At 39.0% G+C, this 17,814-nt stretch overlaps 1 protein-coding gene and 1 non-coding gene across 2 annotated transcripts; both read left to right on the top strand.

Moving 5' to 3' along the window:
• The first annotated feature begins 47 nt into the window (after nt 1–47).
• LOC112043939 (WD repeat-containing and planar cell polarity effector protein fritz) lies at nt 48–17,448 on the top strand. The gene is made up of 13 exons (XM_052883438.1): nt 48–252; nt 362–660; nt 1,276–1,400; nt 2,242–2,408; nt 3,291–3,405; nt 3,730–3,957; nt 8,032–8,165; nt 9,139–9,259; nt 10,733–10,998; nt 11,622–11,779; nt 13,091–13,725; nt 14,937–15,078; nt 16,870–17,448. The coding sequence occupies exons 1-13, from the start codon at nt 176–178 to the stop codon at nt 16,923–16,925; spliced, it is 2,523 nt and encodes an 840-aa protein (XP_052739398.1). The 5' UTR covers nt 48–175; the 3' UTR covers nt 16,926–17,448.
• On the top strand, nt 4,655–4,771 carry LOC112043975 (U5 spliceosomal RNA). The gene has a single exon (XR_002886716.2). It is a non-coding gene; the product is annotated as a U5 spliceosomal RNA (small nuclear RNA).
• Nucleotides 17,449–17,814: the final 366 nt, after the last annotated feature.

The following is a 17,814-nucleotide window of genomic DNA, read 5'->3' as shown; positions in this document are numbered from 1 at the left end:
GTTGTCATCGTTGTCATTGTCAAATAATGTCAGTGTCAATTGTCAAGTGTCAACTTTTTCTAAACGTAAACACCTATTTGCTTTGCATACCTTTACTTTTCCATTATTTATTTTAACTGTAAATGAAATTTACCGAAATGAATAACAATATAGTTTAGAAATCAAATTCCACACTATGTTTAGTTACGACGTCAAGTTTCTAACAAGTGACGATTCCATTTATCTAAAGAACACCGAATTCAAAAGTTTGAAGTGAGTTTTGTTTTTATTTTGCGAGTGTAACTTTTGGTTTTTAGCAATTATCTTATTAAACTTTATACAAAGTGACTACTTGAGAATCTTTTGAACTTTATTTAAACAGGTATGAAACTAAAAAAAAGGTTGATGAATCTATCCACGACCATGGGAAAAGGAGTTACTGTGAACGACGCGGTGGAGTATGGTGGTCGACGAAACCTAGACAACTTCGTCAATTAGAATCTAAGCTCCGCGAAAAGAACATAGTGTACAGTGAATGGACCACAGATTCCCTATGCACCTTAGTTTTTTCTTCAGGTGTCATTGCTTATATCACAGTAAAATGCAGTACACTGGACATGACCCATATACTGTTCGATAGATACTGTGTGGGTAAACTCAATGGACAAATGGTTACAGGTGGTATGTTTCTTTTATTTCATTAGCATTGGTGTTGTGCATGGCCTCCTCGATTTTTGTATCGGTGTGGCCTCCTCAATTTTTGTATCTGCATGGCCTCCTAGATTTTTGTATAGGCGTGGCCTCCTCAATTTTTGTATTGACAAGGCCTTGTTGATTTTTTTATCGGCATGGCCTCCTCAATTTTTGTATTGGCGTGTCCTTCTAGAATTTCATTAGCTGAATTAATGTGCCTTAGCTATTTAAAAGTTTGGTATTTATTTTATAAACTTTTTTATGGCCCATAATCTACTGTGTGGCCAGCTCTCTCTGCTTACAAGAATGGCTTTTATGCAAGACAATGTAATGCTAGAAACTTCCTACAATATGCTATGAAGAAAGTCTTTGGTATTTTTATTTTAAGTATGTTTTTCCCTTAAAATACAAAACATTGGATTTTATTTTATTTTAGTTTTTGAAGTGATAACTGCCACATTGTCTGGCTTACTTTTCTCTCATGCACATGGGAGCAGGTTTGAGTTATCACTTCTGTTGAGTATCCTTAGACACAATATTTTTATTTATGTTTTTATTTTTACATTGATTTTAGTACTTTTATGTTATTTTGTATGTTTTCAGTTGTTTTATGTAAATCTCTACTACTTTTTACTCATACTGATAAAACTGGGACACTGATCACATTTGGTAAAAATATTGACAGCAGTCTTCCCATACAAATCTCTGATAGAGACCCACATTTACAGGTAAGAAATAACAGGCAAAAATGGTTACATGTCTTTTCTACTCTGTAATGATAAAGGTGCTTGGAGGCCATTGGACCAGCTTCCACCTTCACACAGGAAACTATTGCAAATTTTAATGATCAATTGTAAATTATTTACAAGATTAAGACAAGCGCCAATAAATCTGTGCAGGTCACGTTTGGTTTAAGAACAGGAGATTGTCCGCCGGTCCATCTAGATAACAACACTTTGCCTCACAATGAACACGTCAAATACTTAGCCTATATCTAGAGCGCAGACTCACGTGGAATAAGCATAAAAAAACTAAAAGAGAAGAGCTGAATATCAGATTTAAAACATTCCACTGGCTTTTAGGCAGAAACTCTAAGCTGTCCGTTGACAACAAGCTGCTTATATACACGTGCATCTTGAAGCCGGCCTGGGCCTATGGCGCTCAACTGTGGGGTAGTGCATGCAACACTAGCCTAAATATCCTGCAAAGAATGCAAAATAAAATACTACGTATTTAAAAAACAGGACGCACCAAATGAGCGCCGACTCCTAATGAGGATCGACCTCCACAAGACAAAGACACTCGCAACATATTTGTTTATAGTCTTAGGACTGATCGCAGATTGGCCGTACAAGAAAAAAAAAATTGTAAATTATAATACGGTACAATTTTTTAAAAGAGCAACAGTTAAGTTTCTTGAGGGCTCTTTTGAGCAAGACCTGCTTTCCAAACCAAATCTTTACAAACAGTCATGTTACAAATAGTTGCGAGAATGCTTAAATTAGCATTCATGTGATATTTTGGTGTTTTATTATGAAAAATTAAGTAACAACTGTGTCCTATCCACAGATTGTCAATCTAGGTGGCAGTGCAAGGAGAGCCGATAGACGAGTCTCCTCTTGTGAAACACCCAGTTATGTGCGCATATTGGTGTGGGGCGCCACAATAATAGAACCAGCACCTTGGAGCCCTGTGCTGGAGGATCATGCTAACTTACATTTGTACCAGATAACTGGGTGAGGTTTACTAAAAACTCCAATGACGACCTCCTCCTCGGACCTTCTTTTGACAGTCTCTGTGGATCAGTATTTCCAAAACGGAGGTCCTGGGTTCAATCCCTGGCTGGTCCGATTGAGGGTTTCTTAATTGGCTTATCTGGTAGGAGGCTTTGGCAGTGGCTGGTTACCACCCTACTGGCAAAGGTGTACCGCCAAGCAATTTTGCATTTTAGTATGTTGTTGTATAGAAGATGAAAGGGGTGTGTATTGTCATCCTCCTCCGAACAAGTTAGCCTGCTTCCATCTTAGATTACGTCATCACTTACCATCAGATGAGATTATAGTCAAGAGCTAACTTGTAAAGAATAAAAAAAATGTTTTATATAAAATAGTACCACTACTACTGAACAGATTTGGCTGAAATTTGGAATGGAAATAGATTTTACACGTAACATTTAACATAGACTAAAAAACAGAATTTCACGCGGACGAAGTCGCGGGCGTCCGCTAGTCGTACATACTTTTAATTATTTCCTACAATCAGTGTCATGCACTTCATAGATTGAATCTTCAGGGTAGGCTGTGCATTTTTGAATGCACTGCCTACCCTGAAGATTCACAAACCTGTATTGAAGGATAATCTTGTAATTTTGTTTGTATAGTGCTTACCCTAGGTCATAAAAAAGGCTTGAGCACGCCACATTGTAAAAACAGTAACAGCTATATTAAATGAAACAAACATCACCTGCATTTTTACTTTCTTTATAAATATTTAATTTTATTTCTTGTGCATCTATCCATATTATATAAAGAATCACTTGTGTTCCAAATTATCAATGTTTGCAATAATTGCATTGCGAATTTTTGCATACAATTTCTTCTTGAATGTAATTATTTCAGGCAGCAAATGACATTGCTAGCATACCATCAGCTGGAAAACGAAGTATTATTTGCTGAACTCTCTCACAAATATGATCATATAGTGCACATTGTAGAACAAACTGCATGCCATAAGGTAAGATTAGCTCTATGTAGGGTAGCTCATATTTTTATAATCTATAGTAATGTTATAAAGAGGAAAGATTTGATTGTTTGTTTGCGTTGAATAGGCGCCGAAACTACTGAACACACACAATCTGCTAGTGTGATAGCTCTGTTATAGTAGTTTGGCATTGTAATGATAAATTAGTCGGACTAGACAACTACATGTAATCTGCATTGCAGCTTAGTGGGTATGCAAAGTGGTTATAAGCTCTGAATCTCCACATAAGCACAACATCCTGAACCTGAAGTATTTTATAAATACACTGATGTTGATAATAGATATAATTTATTTCAGAACGGAGTAAGTCTAATATGGCTGCGCTACGAAATACCTGAAGGAGAAAACAAAATAACAAAGCTATCTACCCTCCGTGAGAACGTAACAAGGGTGTCTCTGCCCGCGCCCGCTCGAGTCGCCAGGCGCTCTCCCTGCGACTCCAAGCTGCTTGTCTCTTGTATAGACGCCTCCGTACACGTCATACACCACAGTGCTGGACTCACTCACTCCACCAGGGCTGGATTTGTAAGTAATAGGCTAGTTGACACTTTTTTAAATGGTCTAACATTGTTCCATATTGTTCTACTAGATTGAAAAAAAAAATATTTTTTCGAGACGTTTATTTTACAAAAATAGCATAAGGAATATTATTGTTATATTATTATTATGTATTACTTGTGAAATATATTGTGTATTCATAGGATGCCACCGTAGATTACCGCGACCGTAATCTCGTAAAAATTCTGTCTCAAGAAACAAAAGGTCCCTTAATTCCGGACTGAATAAAGTAACTGATTTGGTATTACATGGATCTCACAACTTTTAACGGTATAACAACTGAGTTGCGATTTATTTAACCTCTTCAAGGGTAGGCCTTCCTCTCTATAAGTGAGGGAATCTGGAGTTTAACCCACCATACTGCTCTGTGGAGTGATGGCCGACAGTAACTTTGTGAAGCACCTATTTGTTCTATGCCGCGCGACTCAGATTACAATTAGTACCTGATAAAACAGTAATAAAGTTAACTCAGTACTTACTCGATTTCTTTGACCTTTATTTGGCATAAATCTCCATTGTCTCTTCAGCCAGCGCCATCTATGTCAAGTTGTAGGCAATGACAAAACCACCGCCAGATGACGCTGTATAAATTACGTCGATTTGCGTATTGCGATGTGAAGATGTTTTTCGTAGAGCATGAAACATCCTAATATCGATTTGTAAGTAACTCTGGTTTCCTTTCAAAACGCATAAATCTTTCGCCTTTTACTAAAGATTTCCGTGGAGGGGAACACTCAAATGAGTCTTTACTATTTTTGAAAGCCTTACTTATGGTAAGGCTACGTAAGTACCTAAGTTCGTAAAGGACATGGCCGATAAATGACATTGCGTTTACATGTACTTAGCAAGTGTATTTATATTTTATATAATAAAAATAGAAAGATGAATTAAAACATAATTCTTAACCTCTCTGAACTTCTCAGTTTTTATTTAAAAATAAAAATATTGCAATATGAATTCGTCCACATCCAATGCTTCTGTCCAAAGAATACTCGCGCTAATTTTAAGAACTACTGGTCCGATTTGAAAAAATCTTTCAGTGTTAGATAGCCCATTTATCGAGGAAGGTTATGGCATATATATAATTCCCGTATTCTTACGGGAACGGAAACCAGGCGGGTGAAACCGCGCGGCGTCAGCTAGTAATCAAAATAAAATCCATACCATGCCTAAAGGACTTAAGTGTAGTATCGTGTACATAACTACATACACATCAATTTTTTTATATGTTTATACGTCTGGTTATATAGAGAGCAACCAATTCATGTTATTAATGAAGCACTATAAAACCTTTTAGAAAAATAATCTGATTTAAACAAGCTCATAGGTATTTTAGCACTGTACTGCTAAACATGTAACAATTATTTGTAGGTAGGCTTCATAGATAATAATAAACGAAGATGTACCTACCTTACCGAAGATGTACCGACTGGTGTTCAGTGAGTGCTGGTGTACCACAAGGTGGCGTGTTGTCTCCTCTCTTGTTTTCAATTTTTATTAGTACAATAACTCTAAATTTATCTTCTTTCTACCACTTGTACGCTGATGACCTTCAATTGTATGCCCAAGCTAAAATAGAAGACTTACCCCTTAAAATTAATTCAATGAATAAAGATTTACAGGGAATTGTTGAGTGGGGTAGATCTTATGGTCTGCAAGTAAATGCTTCTAAAACACAGGTCATCATTATAGGCAGTCACAAACAAATTGCCCGTATTAACTGGACAACACTTCCTTGTGTTGTTTTTGATGGAGTTCAACTACCATTTAGCGATACAGTACGAAATCTAGGTGTTGTATTTGATAAATATCTCTCCTGGGTCCCTCAGGTTAGCGAAGTGAGCAGGAAGATGTTTGCAGCAGTACATTCTTTGCGACGTCTCAGTAACTTCCTGCCTATACCTACTAAAATTACGTTGGCTCAATCTCTCCTTTTACCAATTCTTGATTATGCTGATACTTGCTATCTAGATTTAACTATTGAGCAATTTAATAAACTTGAGCGTATTCAAAATCTCTGCATTCGGTTCATATTTGGACTTCGAAAATATGACCACATTTCTGAATTTCGGACTAAGCTCAAGTGGCTTCCGATTCGTCTTCGCAGGAATACTCATATTCTGTCTCTTTTATACTCTGTTCTTTTCCATCACTATACTCCTTTTTATCTGAAAGAACGGTTTGAGTTTCTTAGTGATACTCACTGTCGTTCACTCCGTTCTGACGATAACCTTATCTTAAAAATTCCCACTCATAGTACTTCTTTTTTCTCTAGATCCTTTGCTGTCGAATCCGTAAGGCTGTGGAACTCTCTCCCTCCTGATATCAGACGTGCGAAATCTTTACCGATATTCAAGGGGCTCATTGGTAAACATTACTTTCCACCTTAAATTTTGTATTTTTTTTTTTTTTTTTTAATAATTATCGTCATGGTTTGTTGTGTTTATGACATGTTTATATATATATTTTTTTACATTTTTATACATTTATATTTATTATATATCTATATTTATATATATACTCGTATACGTATGTATAAATATTGTAAATATACAATTTGTATTATATGGTATATGTATCGTATTGTATATTATATATGTTGATATTTCTTAGTATTTTGTTACATAAGTATTTAACTATTTTCTTTTTTATGCGTTATTTTCTTTTATATATTACCTCTGTACACCCTAGCCTATATCTTTATAATTTTTATTATTAGTTTCTTCGTTAGGTTGCCTGGAAGAGATCGCTTTTTAGCGATAAGGCCGCCTATTGTGCATTTTTCTTTCTTTCCATTATTTTTCTGTATCGTATGTTTCTGTGTGGTGTACAATAAAGTATATTTTCATTTCATTTCATTACCTTTTTTTTGTCACATAGAGATCTACAGGTAGGTAACGTACTACACCGCTAAATCGCTTGGGGATACGTCTCGTTGTCTCAATAATTAGCCACTACTAATACACCTATCTACCACCAGATCAGAACTTCAGGCCTATTTTGTATATACATTTTAGTGGTTTTAGTAGGTCACATTTTCAGCGGTGGATATTTTTCTCGGTGTACGATTCTGAATAATTCGATAAAAATGTGGCCTACTATTACTTAATCTATGTCAGGTTGCCGTAATAATTCTCAACATCTGTATGATATTGTGAAGCGTCATAAGTGCTTTACTATCAGAATAATTATTTATTTATACTATAAATAAATATAAATATATTCTTACTTATAAATCTTGCAATACCTAGAGCTCGTCATTATTTGGAAGACGAGCCTACGACGGTCAGCGGTCAGCGAGCCAGCGCGGTTCACCATTTTGCAACATAGTACATAGGAGCGGACGTTTCGCGCGAAATAAACATGACAGGTTTAAGTCTAGTCTGTTGTAATGACAACTTCTGCGAGTTTAATATTTATAGTAATTTAATATACCAATTTTTAGCATTATAAAATACCAAATATCATTTGTGTAAATTGAAATTAGTAACTCATACAAAAATCGGCCATGTCCTTTGTAAAATAAACAAAATGTATTTAAATTTTCAAGATTTTCCAAAATTCTAGTAGAAAAATCTTCTAGAATTATTGTACCTCTGAGTTTAAAAAAGGGTTGAGATTTTTTTTTTTGTTGAGAGATTACTAATAGTATAAAGCTAAAGAGTTTGTTTGTTTGAAAGTACTAATATCATGAACTACTAGTCCGATTTGAAAAATTGTTTTAGTGATAGATAGCCTATTTATCGAGGGAGGCTATAGGGTATATAGTATCCCCGTGTTCTTACGTGAACGGGAACCACGCAAGTTAAACCGCGCAGCGTCAGCTAGTAATAAAATATAACTCGTTCATAATTCATATTTTGAGTTACATTTAAGTAAAATTAACTATATTTATTATATACAAAACATGTGAACATACAAATGGAAGAATGTAAAAAAGGGGGTAAAAAATTTAAATCGAAGTACACGCGGACGAAGTCGCAAGCAGCGTCCTCTAGTGCCTAGTAGGTAGGTAATGTAGATTTTGTTTTGTTGTCCTAGATAGCCACCGACGTGCGGTGGGCGGGCGAGCTGGTGGTGGCCACAGAGGAGGCGGGCCGCTTGCAGTGCTTCGACCGCGCACTGTCGCTGCTGCACCATCACACCAAGTGCTTGGACCTCACCTCTTATATGCGGTAAGTCTCATAACTGAAAAAATACGAGTTAGTTGTTGCGATTCATGCGCTTCAGAGACCTAAAATTCCCCACAATCACACACACAGTTATCTCATGATAGTAAATTAAGTCGAAAACTTAAAATTAGAGTTACACTATAATAAGACTTTCCTAAAAGCGGAGGGTGTGGGTTCGAATCCGGTCCGGGGCATGCACCTCCAACTTTTCAGTTGTGTGCATTTTAAGAATTTAAGTATCACGTGTCTCAAACGGTGAAGGAAAACCTGCATACCAGAGAATTATTCTTAATTCTCTGCGTATGTGAAGTCTGCCAATCCGCATTGGGCCAGCGTGGTGGACTATTGGCCTAACCCCTCTCATTCTGAGAGGAGACTCGAGCTCAGCAGTGAGCCGAATATGGGTTGATAATGATGATAATGATGAAAAGCTTGCGTTTAATAAACACTTTGAACTTTTTGAGAGACATGACAGTGGCTTCATGTGGCAGTTTATTATAAAAACGTATGTAATTCCGATTTCCGGTTTCCGAGCAGGCTTTAGCACCGCAGACAAAATATCGAACAGTAACCGATGAGTATCGAAGAGTATAACCAGCCACTTAGCTAAGCGTTTATGGACTATGAGAAAGCCTCGATTCGGCAGAAACCTGGGCTGTACCGAGGCTCGAGACCGTTTTGTTTGCAAGTCCATGCAAGAGGTCCATGTCCAACAGTAGATGTCCATCGGCTGTTAATGATGATGATGATGATGATGATGCAATTACCCATAAAATAATTACTATTTTTTTGTAACGTAGGTGTGAAACAATTTTATTTTTATTTCTGACATTAACATCATTACAATCACATCCTAGATTAACATGTAAACATTTATTCAAAAATAAAATCCATTTTTGTGGAATAAATGTTTCCTTTTTTTGTGAAAAACGGACGAACGGTCGCTAGTATTCCATAGCAAATTGACTTTTTCCAGGGATGCAAAACGTGTACAAATATTATCAAGCCTGACTCTCAGAGGGGGGCCTCTTATACTGGCCTCGTTCACCGGGGGCCCTTTGACGCTCCTTCGAATTACACACGCGCGCCTCATATCGGTAAGTTAAGCCAAATATGGCTTAAACACGGTCTTATATTTTTTTATATCGGATATCCGATAGTTTCGGTTACGGTTACAGAGCGCCCTAACATCCCTGCCGGGCTAGCATGGGCAAGGGATAAAATTTTTATCCACCCATTATATCCACTGACTAAGGATATAAATCCACCCGTCATAGCATGGCCACAAGGGAAAGACAAATTAATCCCCGATTGACATTACGCGTGGAGATCTTTTCCTCGACTATGGCATATGGAGTGGATAAAATGATATACTTTGGGACTTTTGACATTTAAACGCGATAAATTTATCCCTGTGAAGTTGATGTGGGGATAAAACTTTACTTAAAAAAATTATTATGTCTCGCATGTTTTGGTCTTTAACAATTGCTTCGCAATATGGGGTGGGGTAGGGGTAGGGTAGGGGTAGGGTAGGGGTAGGGTAGGGGTAGGGTAGGGGTAGGGTGGGGTAGGGGTGGGGTAGGGGTTGTGTAGGGGTGAGGTAGGGGTGGGGTAGGGTAGGGGTAGGGTAGAGGTAGGGTAGGGGTGGGGTAGGGGTGGGGTAGGGTAGGGTGGGGTAGGGGTGGGGTAGGGGTTTTGTAGGGGTGGGGTAGGGTAGGGTAGAGGTAGGATAGGGGTGGGGTAGGGGTGGGGTAGGGTAGGGGTAGGGTAGAGGTGGGGTAGGGGTGGGGTAGGGTAGGGGTAGGGTAGAGGTAGGGTAGGGGTGGGGTAGGATAGGGGTGGGGTAGGGGTGGGGTAGGGTAGGGGTAGAGGTAGGGTAGGGTAGGGGTGGGGTAGTGGTGGGGCAGGGGCAGGGGTAGGGTAGGGGTAGGGTAGGGGTAGGGTAGGGGTAGGGTAGGGGTAGGGCAGGGGTAGGGTAGGGGTAGGGTAGAGGTAAAGAAGGGTAGAGTAGGGATAGAGAATAAGTGCACTTATGTCACAACGAAGCTTGACCGGGTCCGCTAGTATGATAGATACTATAGATACCTACTACAAACCACCGCAAAAAACAATCACCAAACAAAACAATGCCAACAGAAAACAGATAAATAATATGCACAAAATAACCAAATATTATCAAATTTACGTTTATTTCGGACTATTAATATACAAATGGGTTGACAAGTCTTTCCCTCCGTTTATCCACCGGGGATATTATATCCACCGGCGTGCCCATGCGCGGTGAGTGGATAAAACGAGTGTGGGATATAAACGTTTTATCCTCTCCCCGTGGATAAATTTCTCCCTTGCCCGTGCTAGCCCTGCTGATCTATTAGTCAATGACATAGGTATATATCCTTTGTGACATTGTCGACCAATCGTGGGGAAATCGAAAATATCGTTATATCTTTTATCATAATGTGATGAAAGATAATTGTGAAAAATCTCAAGTCGCGCATCCTACAGAATAATTGAATCCGCATATTGATGAGTTTTTTTTTCTTTGCACCTAAACATATCAGCTTTTTTAGGCTTGGATCCGCTCGTACCGGACCCCAAACGCAGTGGCCCTACTGCGTGCACTGGACTGGGAGGAGGAAGGGGCGGAGTGTCTCAACGCGATCAGCGAGATAGTGCGCCACGCGCTGCGCAAGGGCGCGCTGGGGGAGAGCGGGGAGGCGGTGCAGAGTGCGCTGGGCGCGTACTTGGCGCCTGGCGTGCCCCTGCCTCCCTCCGCTGCCAAGTATGCGCCCGCCGTACACGACTTGGCGAGGAAGTTCTTTCATCATTTACTGAGGTAAGAACAAATCTGTAGTCATGTACCATATCAAAAAGCTAATGCTTCGAAAACTAATAAATATAGAAAACTAGTATGAACATTCGTTATCCATACTTATCTATCGTATATGTCATTCCCTTACATTTTTTTTATTTCAAAGCGTTTATCGAAAGACAATTAATGTGTATCTTGGCTACAGACCACACAACATTTTAGTTGGTTAGAGTACTGTTTGGCTGACTTGTTAGAGTACTGTTTGGCTGACTGCACCGTGTTATTTGGAAATCCTATATGTTGCTTACTGTGGAGAGGTTTAGCAAAATACGTCCATACGCTTTTTATAGTATTTTTATCTATACTAATATTCTAAAGCTGAACAGTTTGTTTGTTTTTTGAACGGAATCGGAAAAGTAGTTCCTAATCTCAGGAACTACTTTTCCGATTTGAAAAATTCTTTCAGTGTTAGATTAGATAGCCCATTTACCGAGGAAGGCTTAGGCTACATATTATTTCCCGTTCCAGTAGGAATACTAGGCTACATAGTATTCCTACGGGAAAGGGTACCACGTGGGTGAAACCGCACGGCGTCAGCTAGTGTTGTATAAAATCTATTATAAACTATTAATTATGTCAAATTCCAGGCGCGGTCGTATCGAGAAAGCGCTCAGTTTGGCCGTGGACTTGGCGGCGTGGGACCTGTTCGTAGACGCGCGGTGGGCCGCCAAGAAGCACAACCTGCCGCAGCTCGTCGAAGAGGCGACCACTTGCGCTGCGCACTACGCCCGGCTGGACGGACCCGGTGAGCGACCCCCTGACCTCTCACCTTGGCAGTGACCCGGCGGCGTGTGAGTTATTCGTGGACGGGCGACGGGCCGCCAAGAAACACAACTTGCCGCAGCTCGTCAAAGAGGCGACTACTTGCGCAGCGCACTACGTCCAGCTAGACGGACTCAGAGAGCGACTCCCTGACCTCTCAGCTTGGCAGTGACCCGTGGAACCTACTCGTGGACGTACGGTAGGCTGCCAAGAAGCACATTCTGCCGCAGCTCGTCGAAGAGGCGACCACTTGAGCCGCGCGCTACGCCCGGCTGGACGGACCCGGTGAGCGACCCCCTGACCTCTCACCTTGGCAGTGGCCCGGCGGCGTGGGAGTTATTCGTGGACGCGCGACGGGCCGCCAAGAAACACAACTTGTCGCAGTTCGTCGAAGAGGCGACCACTTGCGCTGCGCAGTACGCCCGGATGGACAGACCCGGTGAGCGACCTCCTGACCTCTCAACCTGTCAGTAACACGGTGGCGTGGGACTTGTTCGTGGACCCGCGGCGGGCCGCCAAGAAGCACAACCTGCCGCAGCTCGTCGAAGAGGCGACAACTTGTCCAGCTGAAAGGATCTGGTGGGCAAACTTCATACTCCTTAATCTAAGAAATTCCAACTATTAAGGCACGCTTCCCTAATAAGGCACACATGGAAAACATCTGGTATTGATGAGCATAGCTCCAGACCCTATAGACCAAAAAACTTCAAGATATTCAATTCAATTCAATTCAATTTATTTATTTGCAATTGTACAGTTACATTAGCTGGTATACAATAAATGTTGAAATAGGTACATTAAACAATTCGCCATATACTGGCATGCAAATTTCTTAAAACACTATCTAAAAATCACTAGTCAAAATAAATACAATATTAAATTAGTTTTTTACAATATCATATGCGCACTATATTTATTTATATATTTTCAAATGTCTTATTCTCTAAAGTGTCAATAAATTACGTCAAAGTTTATTAAAAAATGACAATTAAATAATCTTTAATAGAATAATAACATTTCTTGAGCAAAAATTCTTTGATCTTATTCTTAAATACGGCAGCACTCAAGTTTCTGTCGGCAGTTTATTGTACAATTTAGGCGCCATGTGAAATATGCTATTATTATATAAAGATGTTTTATGCCATGTGTAACAGGTTTTATTTTTTCTGCGTTTACTATCTGAATATTCAAACAATTGATTATTTATAAAATACCAAAGCTCTTAGCTTCACAATCACTGTCTCTAAGTAAATCTAATATAAAGTAGTAGACATCAACTTTCTTTTTTTTTCAGATTCCGAATGTTCCGGATCCTGTTCACAATGCAGCTCGCATTCGTACTCGAGTTCGGACGACGAATCGAGCTCGTCGTCCAAACCGGCGAAAAATCCCCCACCACTGCCTCGGGTCCCCCTACCTCCCCACCCCTCCATACTCACCGTCCCAATAACCCAAAACGAACCATTCACCACCAACAGCATCCGACCGAACCTACACCAATATTTAGAACGCGACACGACAATTTGGGGCAAAAACATTCCTTCGCGAGATGACCCTTACGTCAACAGTATGTACAAAAGAGACGTGAAACCGACAAACCCAGTCCAAAACGGCCGATGGGGTAGCATGGACAACGTCCTCAACTATCAAAGGCCCCCAAAGAACTCCGTCAACTATGAGTACGCTAAAGCAACCCAAAGCGTATTGGATATTCTTCCACGGAACCAAGAAGACAGGATAGCATCGCATTTCAAACACTTATTTCAGACGGAGTTGAAGGAGGAAGCTAGCAACGACAGATACATCGCCAATATATCGAGCAATAGTAATTTCAATGGTCGGTATCCTCAGGACAAGTTCTGGACTGCGGTGAAACCTGAAAGGAATAAAGTCAAGTTTTCCGACACAGTGACGATCGCAGTTGTCTCGGTAAGTATATAGCATATCTGTACTTACGACTATATTAAATAAAGAGGTCAGATTTAATTTTTGGGAATGTGGGAATAAAAGAGCCTGATACTCGGTAAAGATTAGTTTTCTATTGGTAAAAGTTAGATCCAGATATGAGCGAATACTACTACAAACTCAAACTTTAACTCTTTATGTTAGTCCTAGCAGACGCCTCCCGGTTTCACCCGCGTAGTTCCCGTTCCCGTAGGAATACGGGGATAAAATAGCCTCGGAGATAGTGTAGCATTCCAACAGTGAAAGAATAAAATTGGTTCAGTAGTCCTGGACCATATTCAATGCAAACAAACAAACAATCAAATCGTTCCTCTTTGTAATATAAGTATAGACAAACCAGGCTGTTGAGCCGTGATAGCCCAGTGGATATGACTTCTGTCTTCAATTCGGTGGTTCGAATCCAGACCGGATCATGCGTTTTTCAGTTGTGTGCATTCTAAAAAATTAAATATCACGTGTATCAAACGGTGAAAGAAAAACATTTTGAGTAAACCTGCATACCTGAGAATTTTCTTAATTCTCTACGTGTGTGGTGGACTATTAGGCTATTATCATTCTGAGAGGAGACTCGTGCTCAACTCGTGCTCAAAAATAATGACTGTGCTGTATATGTACATAAAACCATAGGCAATTTAAAAAGAAGGTGTGATTATAATAACATTAATGTCATAAATAAAAATAAAATTGTTTTATACAACACTAGATTACAAAAAATTAGTAATTCTTTTACGGGCAAATGCATACGTTTTTATAATAAACTACCACATGAAGCCACTGGAATGTCACTCAAAAAACACACTGTTTATTAAACGCAAGCTTTTAGGAAAGTCTTATTATAGTGTTAATGAGTAAATAAATGATAAAAAAGCTTGGTGTTAAACTGTATACGACTGTGTGCTTAGCCTTAAACAAATTTGTAAAATGGTGGTAAACAAAAAAAAAGTAAACCTTGGCTGAGATTGTTGTGGGCTCTTCTCGGACCAAGGCGCGTTTGGAACCCTCGTAACTTTAATTTTAAGTTTTCGGCTATTATTACCACCATTAGATTAAATTAAATTATGACATAATCTTGACCTTTCAAAAGTGCTTGTAAACTAAGCCTAATTGAAATGAATGAATTTTGAAGCCGAAATTAGCTTGCTAATGAATGATGAATGACAAGCTGTACATTCCAGGAGGCTCTAACCCCCAACCCGGCGCTGGAGTTAGCCGCGAGCTTGCCTCTATGCGCGCCGCACAAGTACCTGGCAGCGTTCGCACCGCACCCGCCCGCGCCGCAGCCCGCACCCCCGCCGGCGCCCGCGCCGCACCCGCCCGGTACTACGCTCGACTACGTCGAAGTGTGACGCATGACCACGTGTGTTAACCCTTGCACTGGCTATACATAGCTATAATTGGGTGTTTGACTTATTTTATTGTATACTTTTTGTATAGTCCGACCGCTCAGAGATTGCGTAACTGACAGGTCGTGATCTGAATAGCGAACTTCGAACAAGGTTGTAGAACTGCGCTGTTTCAAGGTTATGCCAACTGTTTGTCTTTGTAAAATGAGACAAAATAACGAGACAATAGACCATAGCGACCTTGTCACTCCTAGCGCTAGTTCGAAGTCGACCTGGCGCTAGGACTCGGAGGATCGACGAGTCGATTAGAAAACGACCTGTCAGAAACGCAATCTCTGAGCGGCCGGACTTAATAGAATATATTTTCAGTAAAAGTCCAGATTGACTTTTTTTAATTAAAACACACTTAAGGTGAGCTTAAGCTTGACTTAAGGTATTAAAAAAAACAAAGGTGGTCAAATACCCAATTGTAATCATCACCAACATTGTCATCACCTCTAGCAGTTAAAACGTCCACTGGACCATAGGCCACCTGTAAAGCAGTGGCGTAACGATGTGATTGGCCTGGGTTCGATTTGCCCCGGGCTACATACGACCGGACTTTTAAAAGTCAGTTAAAAATTAAAAAAAAATCCAAATGTGCACATAAAACTCATTAGAATGACAGACAAAATCTAAAATATGCCTCTTGAAAGCCTGCAGTAATGTTGGTCTCACTCTTTCTTATCATATACTAGCTGACGCCGCGTGGTTTCACCCGCGTGGTTCCCGTTTATAAACATAAACGCACAAATAACAAAGATATTAGTAGTTTTGTTTGAACGCCCATACAAATTTAACAATCATTATGACCTATGACGTCATTAAATCGTACCATTTTGTACGGGGCGTTTTTCAGGGATCCGCGGCAGTGCCGCAAATACCCTTTATGACCCTGTAATGAAAGCTCCGAAAGTAATGATCGCAAATACCCTGTTACTTTTACAAAATTGCTTTACTATTAGCATACTCCTAATTTATATACAATTTAAAAAAAAACTGAATTCATCCCTGAATATTCTTATTAACCCGAAATTGGGGGTGGGGCCACGGTGAATTACCACTGGCCCCGGGGACAAACCCCACACTACGCCACCGCTGTAAGGGTCTCCAAAACACTAAGGTCTTGAGCCGCATGCATTTAGACCTCGCAAGTCGCCACCCACTGATATCATTGGTCCACATGAGGGTCACCGTTATCAGGGGTCAGGGTGTGAATTACGAGCATGTTGTGTTGCCATGATAAAAATTAAGTTAATGTTGCTAGCCATATAAAATATATTTTATTTAATTAATCACATTAATATAGGTTCCGAATTTTATTTTACTTTAGTTTAGATTTTAATTAAATGCCTATATTATGTGTTCTAGAAGATAATAATTTTGTGCTGGTTGGTGCTGAAGGCCCACCAATTTGCATTTAGATGAATGTAACTTGTTTTATATACAGATTTCCATGTATTAATAAGCTATATACACATTTCTATATTTTGACATAATATGCATGACAATATATTTAATGTAAATAACCAAGTATGTTATGAATAATTAAACTAATTAATTATTATTTTCTAGTTTTCACCGCACGCCTTTCGACTATAGATTGCATGATTTGATGTATCTAGTCGCACCTCTTGCACAATGTCTTTTCATTGTCAGATGTGAAATACACAATGAAATAAAATATGAAATTAACCTAAATACTGTTATATTTTTTTCTTTACAGAAAATGCCGCTCAAAAGATCCCTAAAATCAAAGTTGTACATTTTGGTATGGTGTAAAAACATATACATACAGGGTGCTCAGGAGTATTTCCCATAACTTAGGGTTATCCTTTACTAAAAATTAATTCTATAAATGTTCAAGGAACATGTGTTTTAAAAGGTTTTTTTTGGAGTGAATAATATTTCTCATGTAAATAGATCTTAAAATGTATCCCATAAACGCATCCTTATAATTAATAAAGTATTAATATTTTAAAATGCAACATTGTCGCTTTGTTACGTAAAGGCGTATGTTACATGGATAGTCGGTATTATTTGAATTACTTTGTATGAAAACATATTTCTTTAGTTAATAAAATATTAGATGCAGGTCGGTTCCTATATTTATGTGGTCTCGTTAATACCTACAAGTTACGGGAAATACTCCCGAGCACCCTGTACCTATAGTTTACAATTTAGAATATAAGTACAATATAATATTATATATTGCCTCAATGTATTCCGTCCATGACTAAGCTTTAATACTTTATAAATACATGAGTAAATAATTAATTTCAATAAAATTATTTTTATATGAAAATACGAGTTTTATTTGATCTAATAGAAATACCCAGATGCAGTTTTCAAAGTGATCTAACCATGATTTTCTAGTAAATTATATCATGTGCCAAGAGAGATTATTTTACTGTCTTTATCATTGTACCAACTCGTAAATCTATGGTCTATACTGATTGAGGTAAAGTTTGGCTAGGGGAATCTACTGAACCAATTTTGAAAATCCCATTTTACCAACCGTGTTGTTTATTATTGTATATATTTTATGCCTGTAAGTGTATTCCCAAGGGAACAGGAACCACATGGCGTCTGCTAGTACAAAATATTTGTACTCTATACCTCTAAAATATGTTATAGGTTTAACATTATACATTTGATCCAATCAGCAATT

This window comes from Bicyclus anynana, chromosome 9 (assembly GCF_947172395.1).
Source record: "Bicyclus anynana chromosome 9, ilBicAnyn1.1, whole genome shotgun sequence".
In the NCBI taxonomy this organism is placed as follows: Eukaryota; Metazoa; Arthropoda; class Insecta; order Lepidoptera; family Nymphalidae; genus Bicyclus; species Bicyclus anynana.
This window is presented reverse-complemented; position numbering and strand designations above follow the sequence as displayed.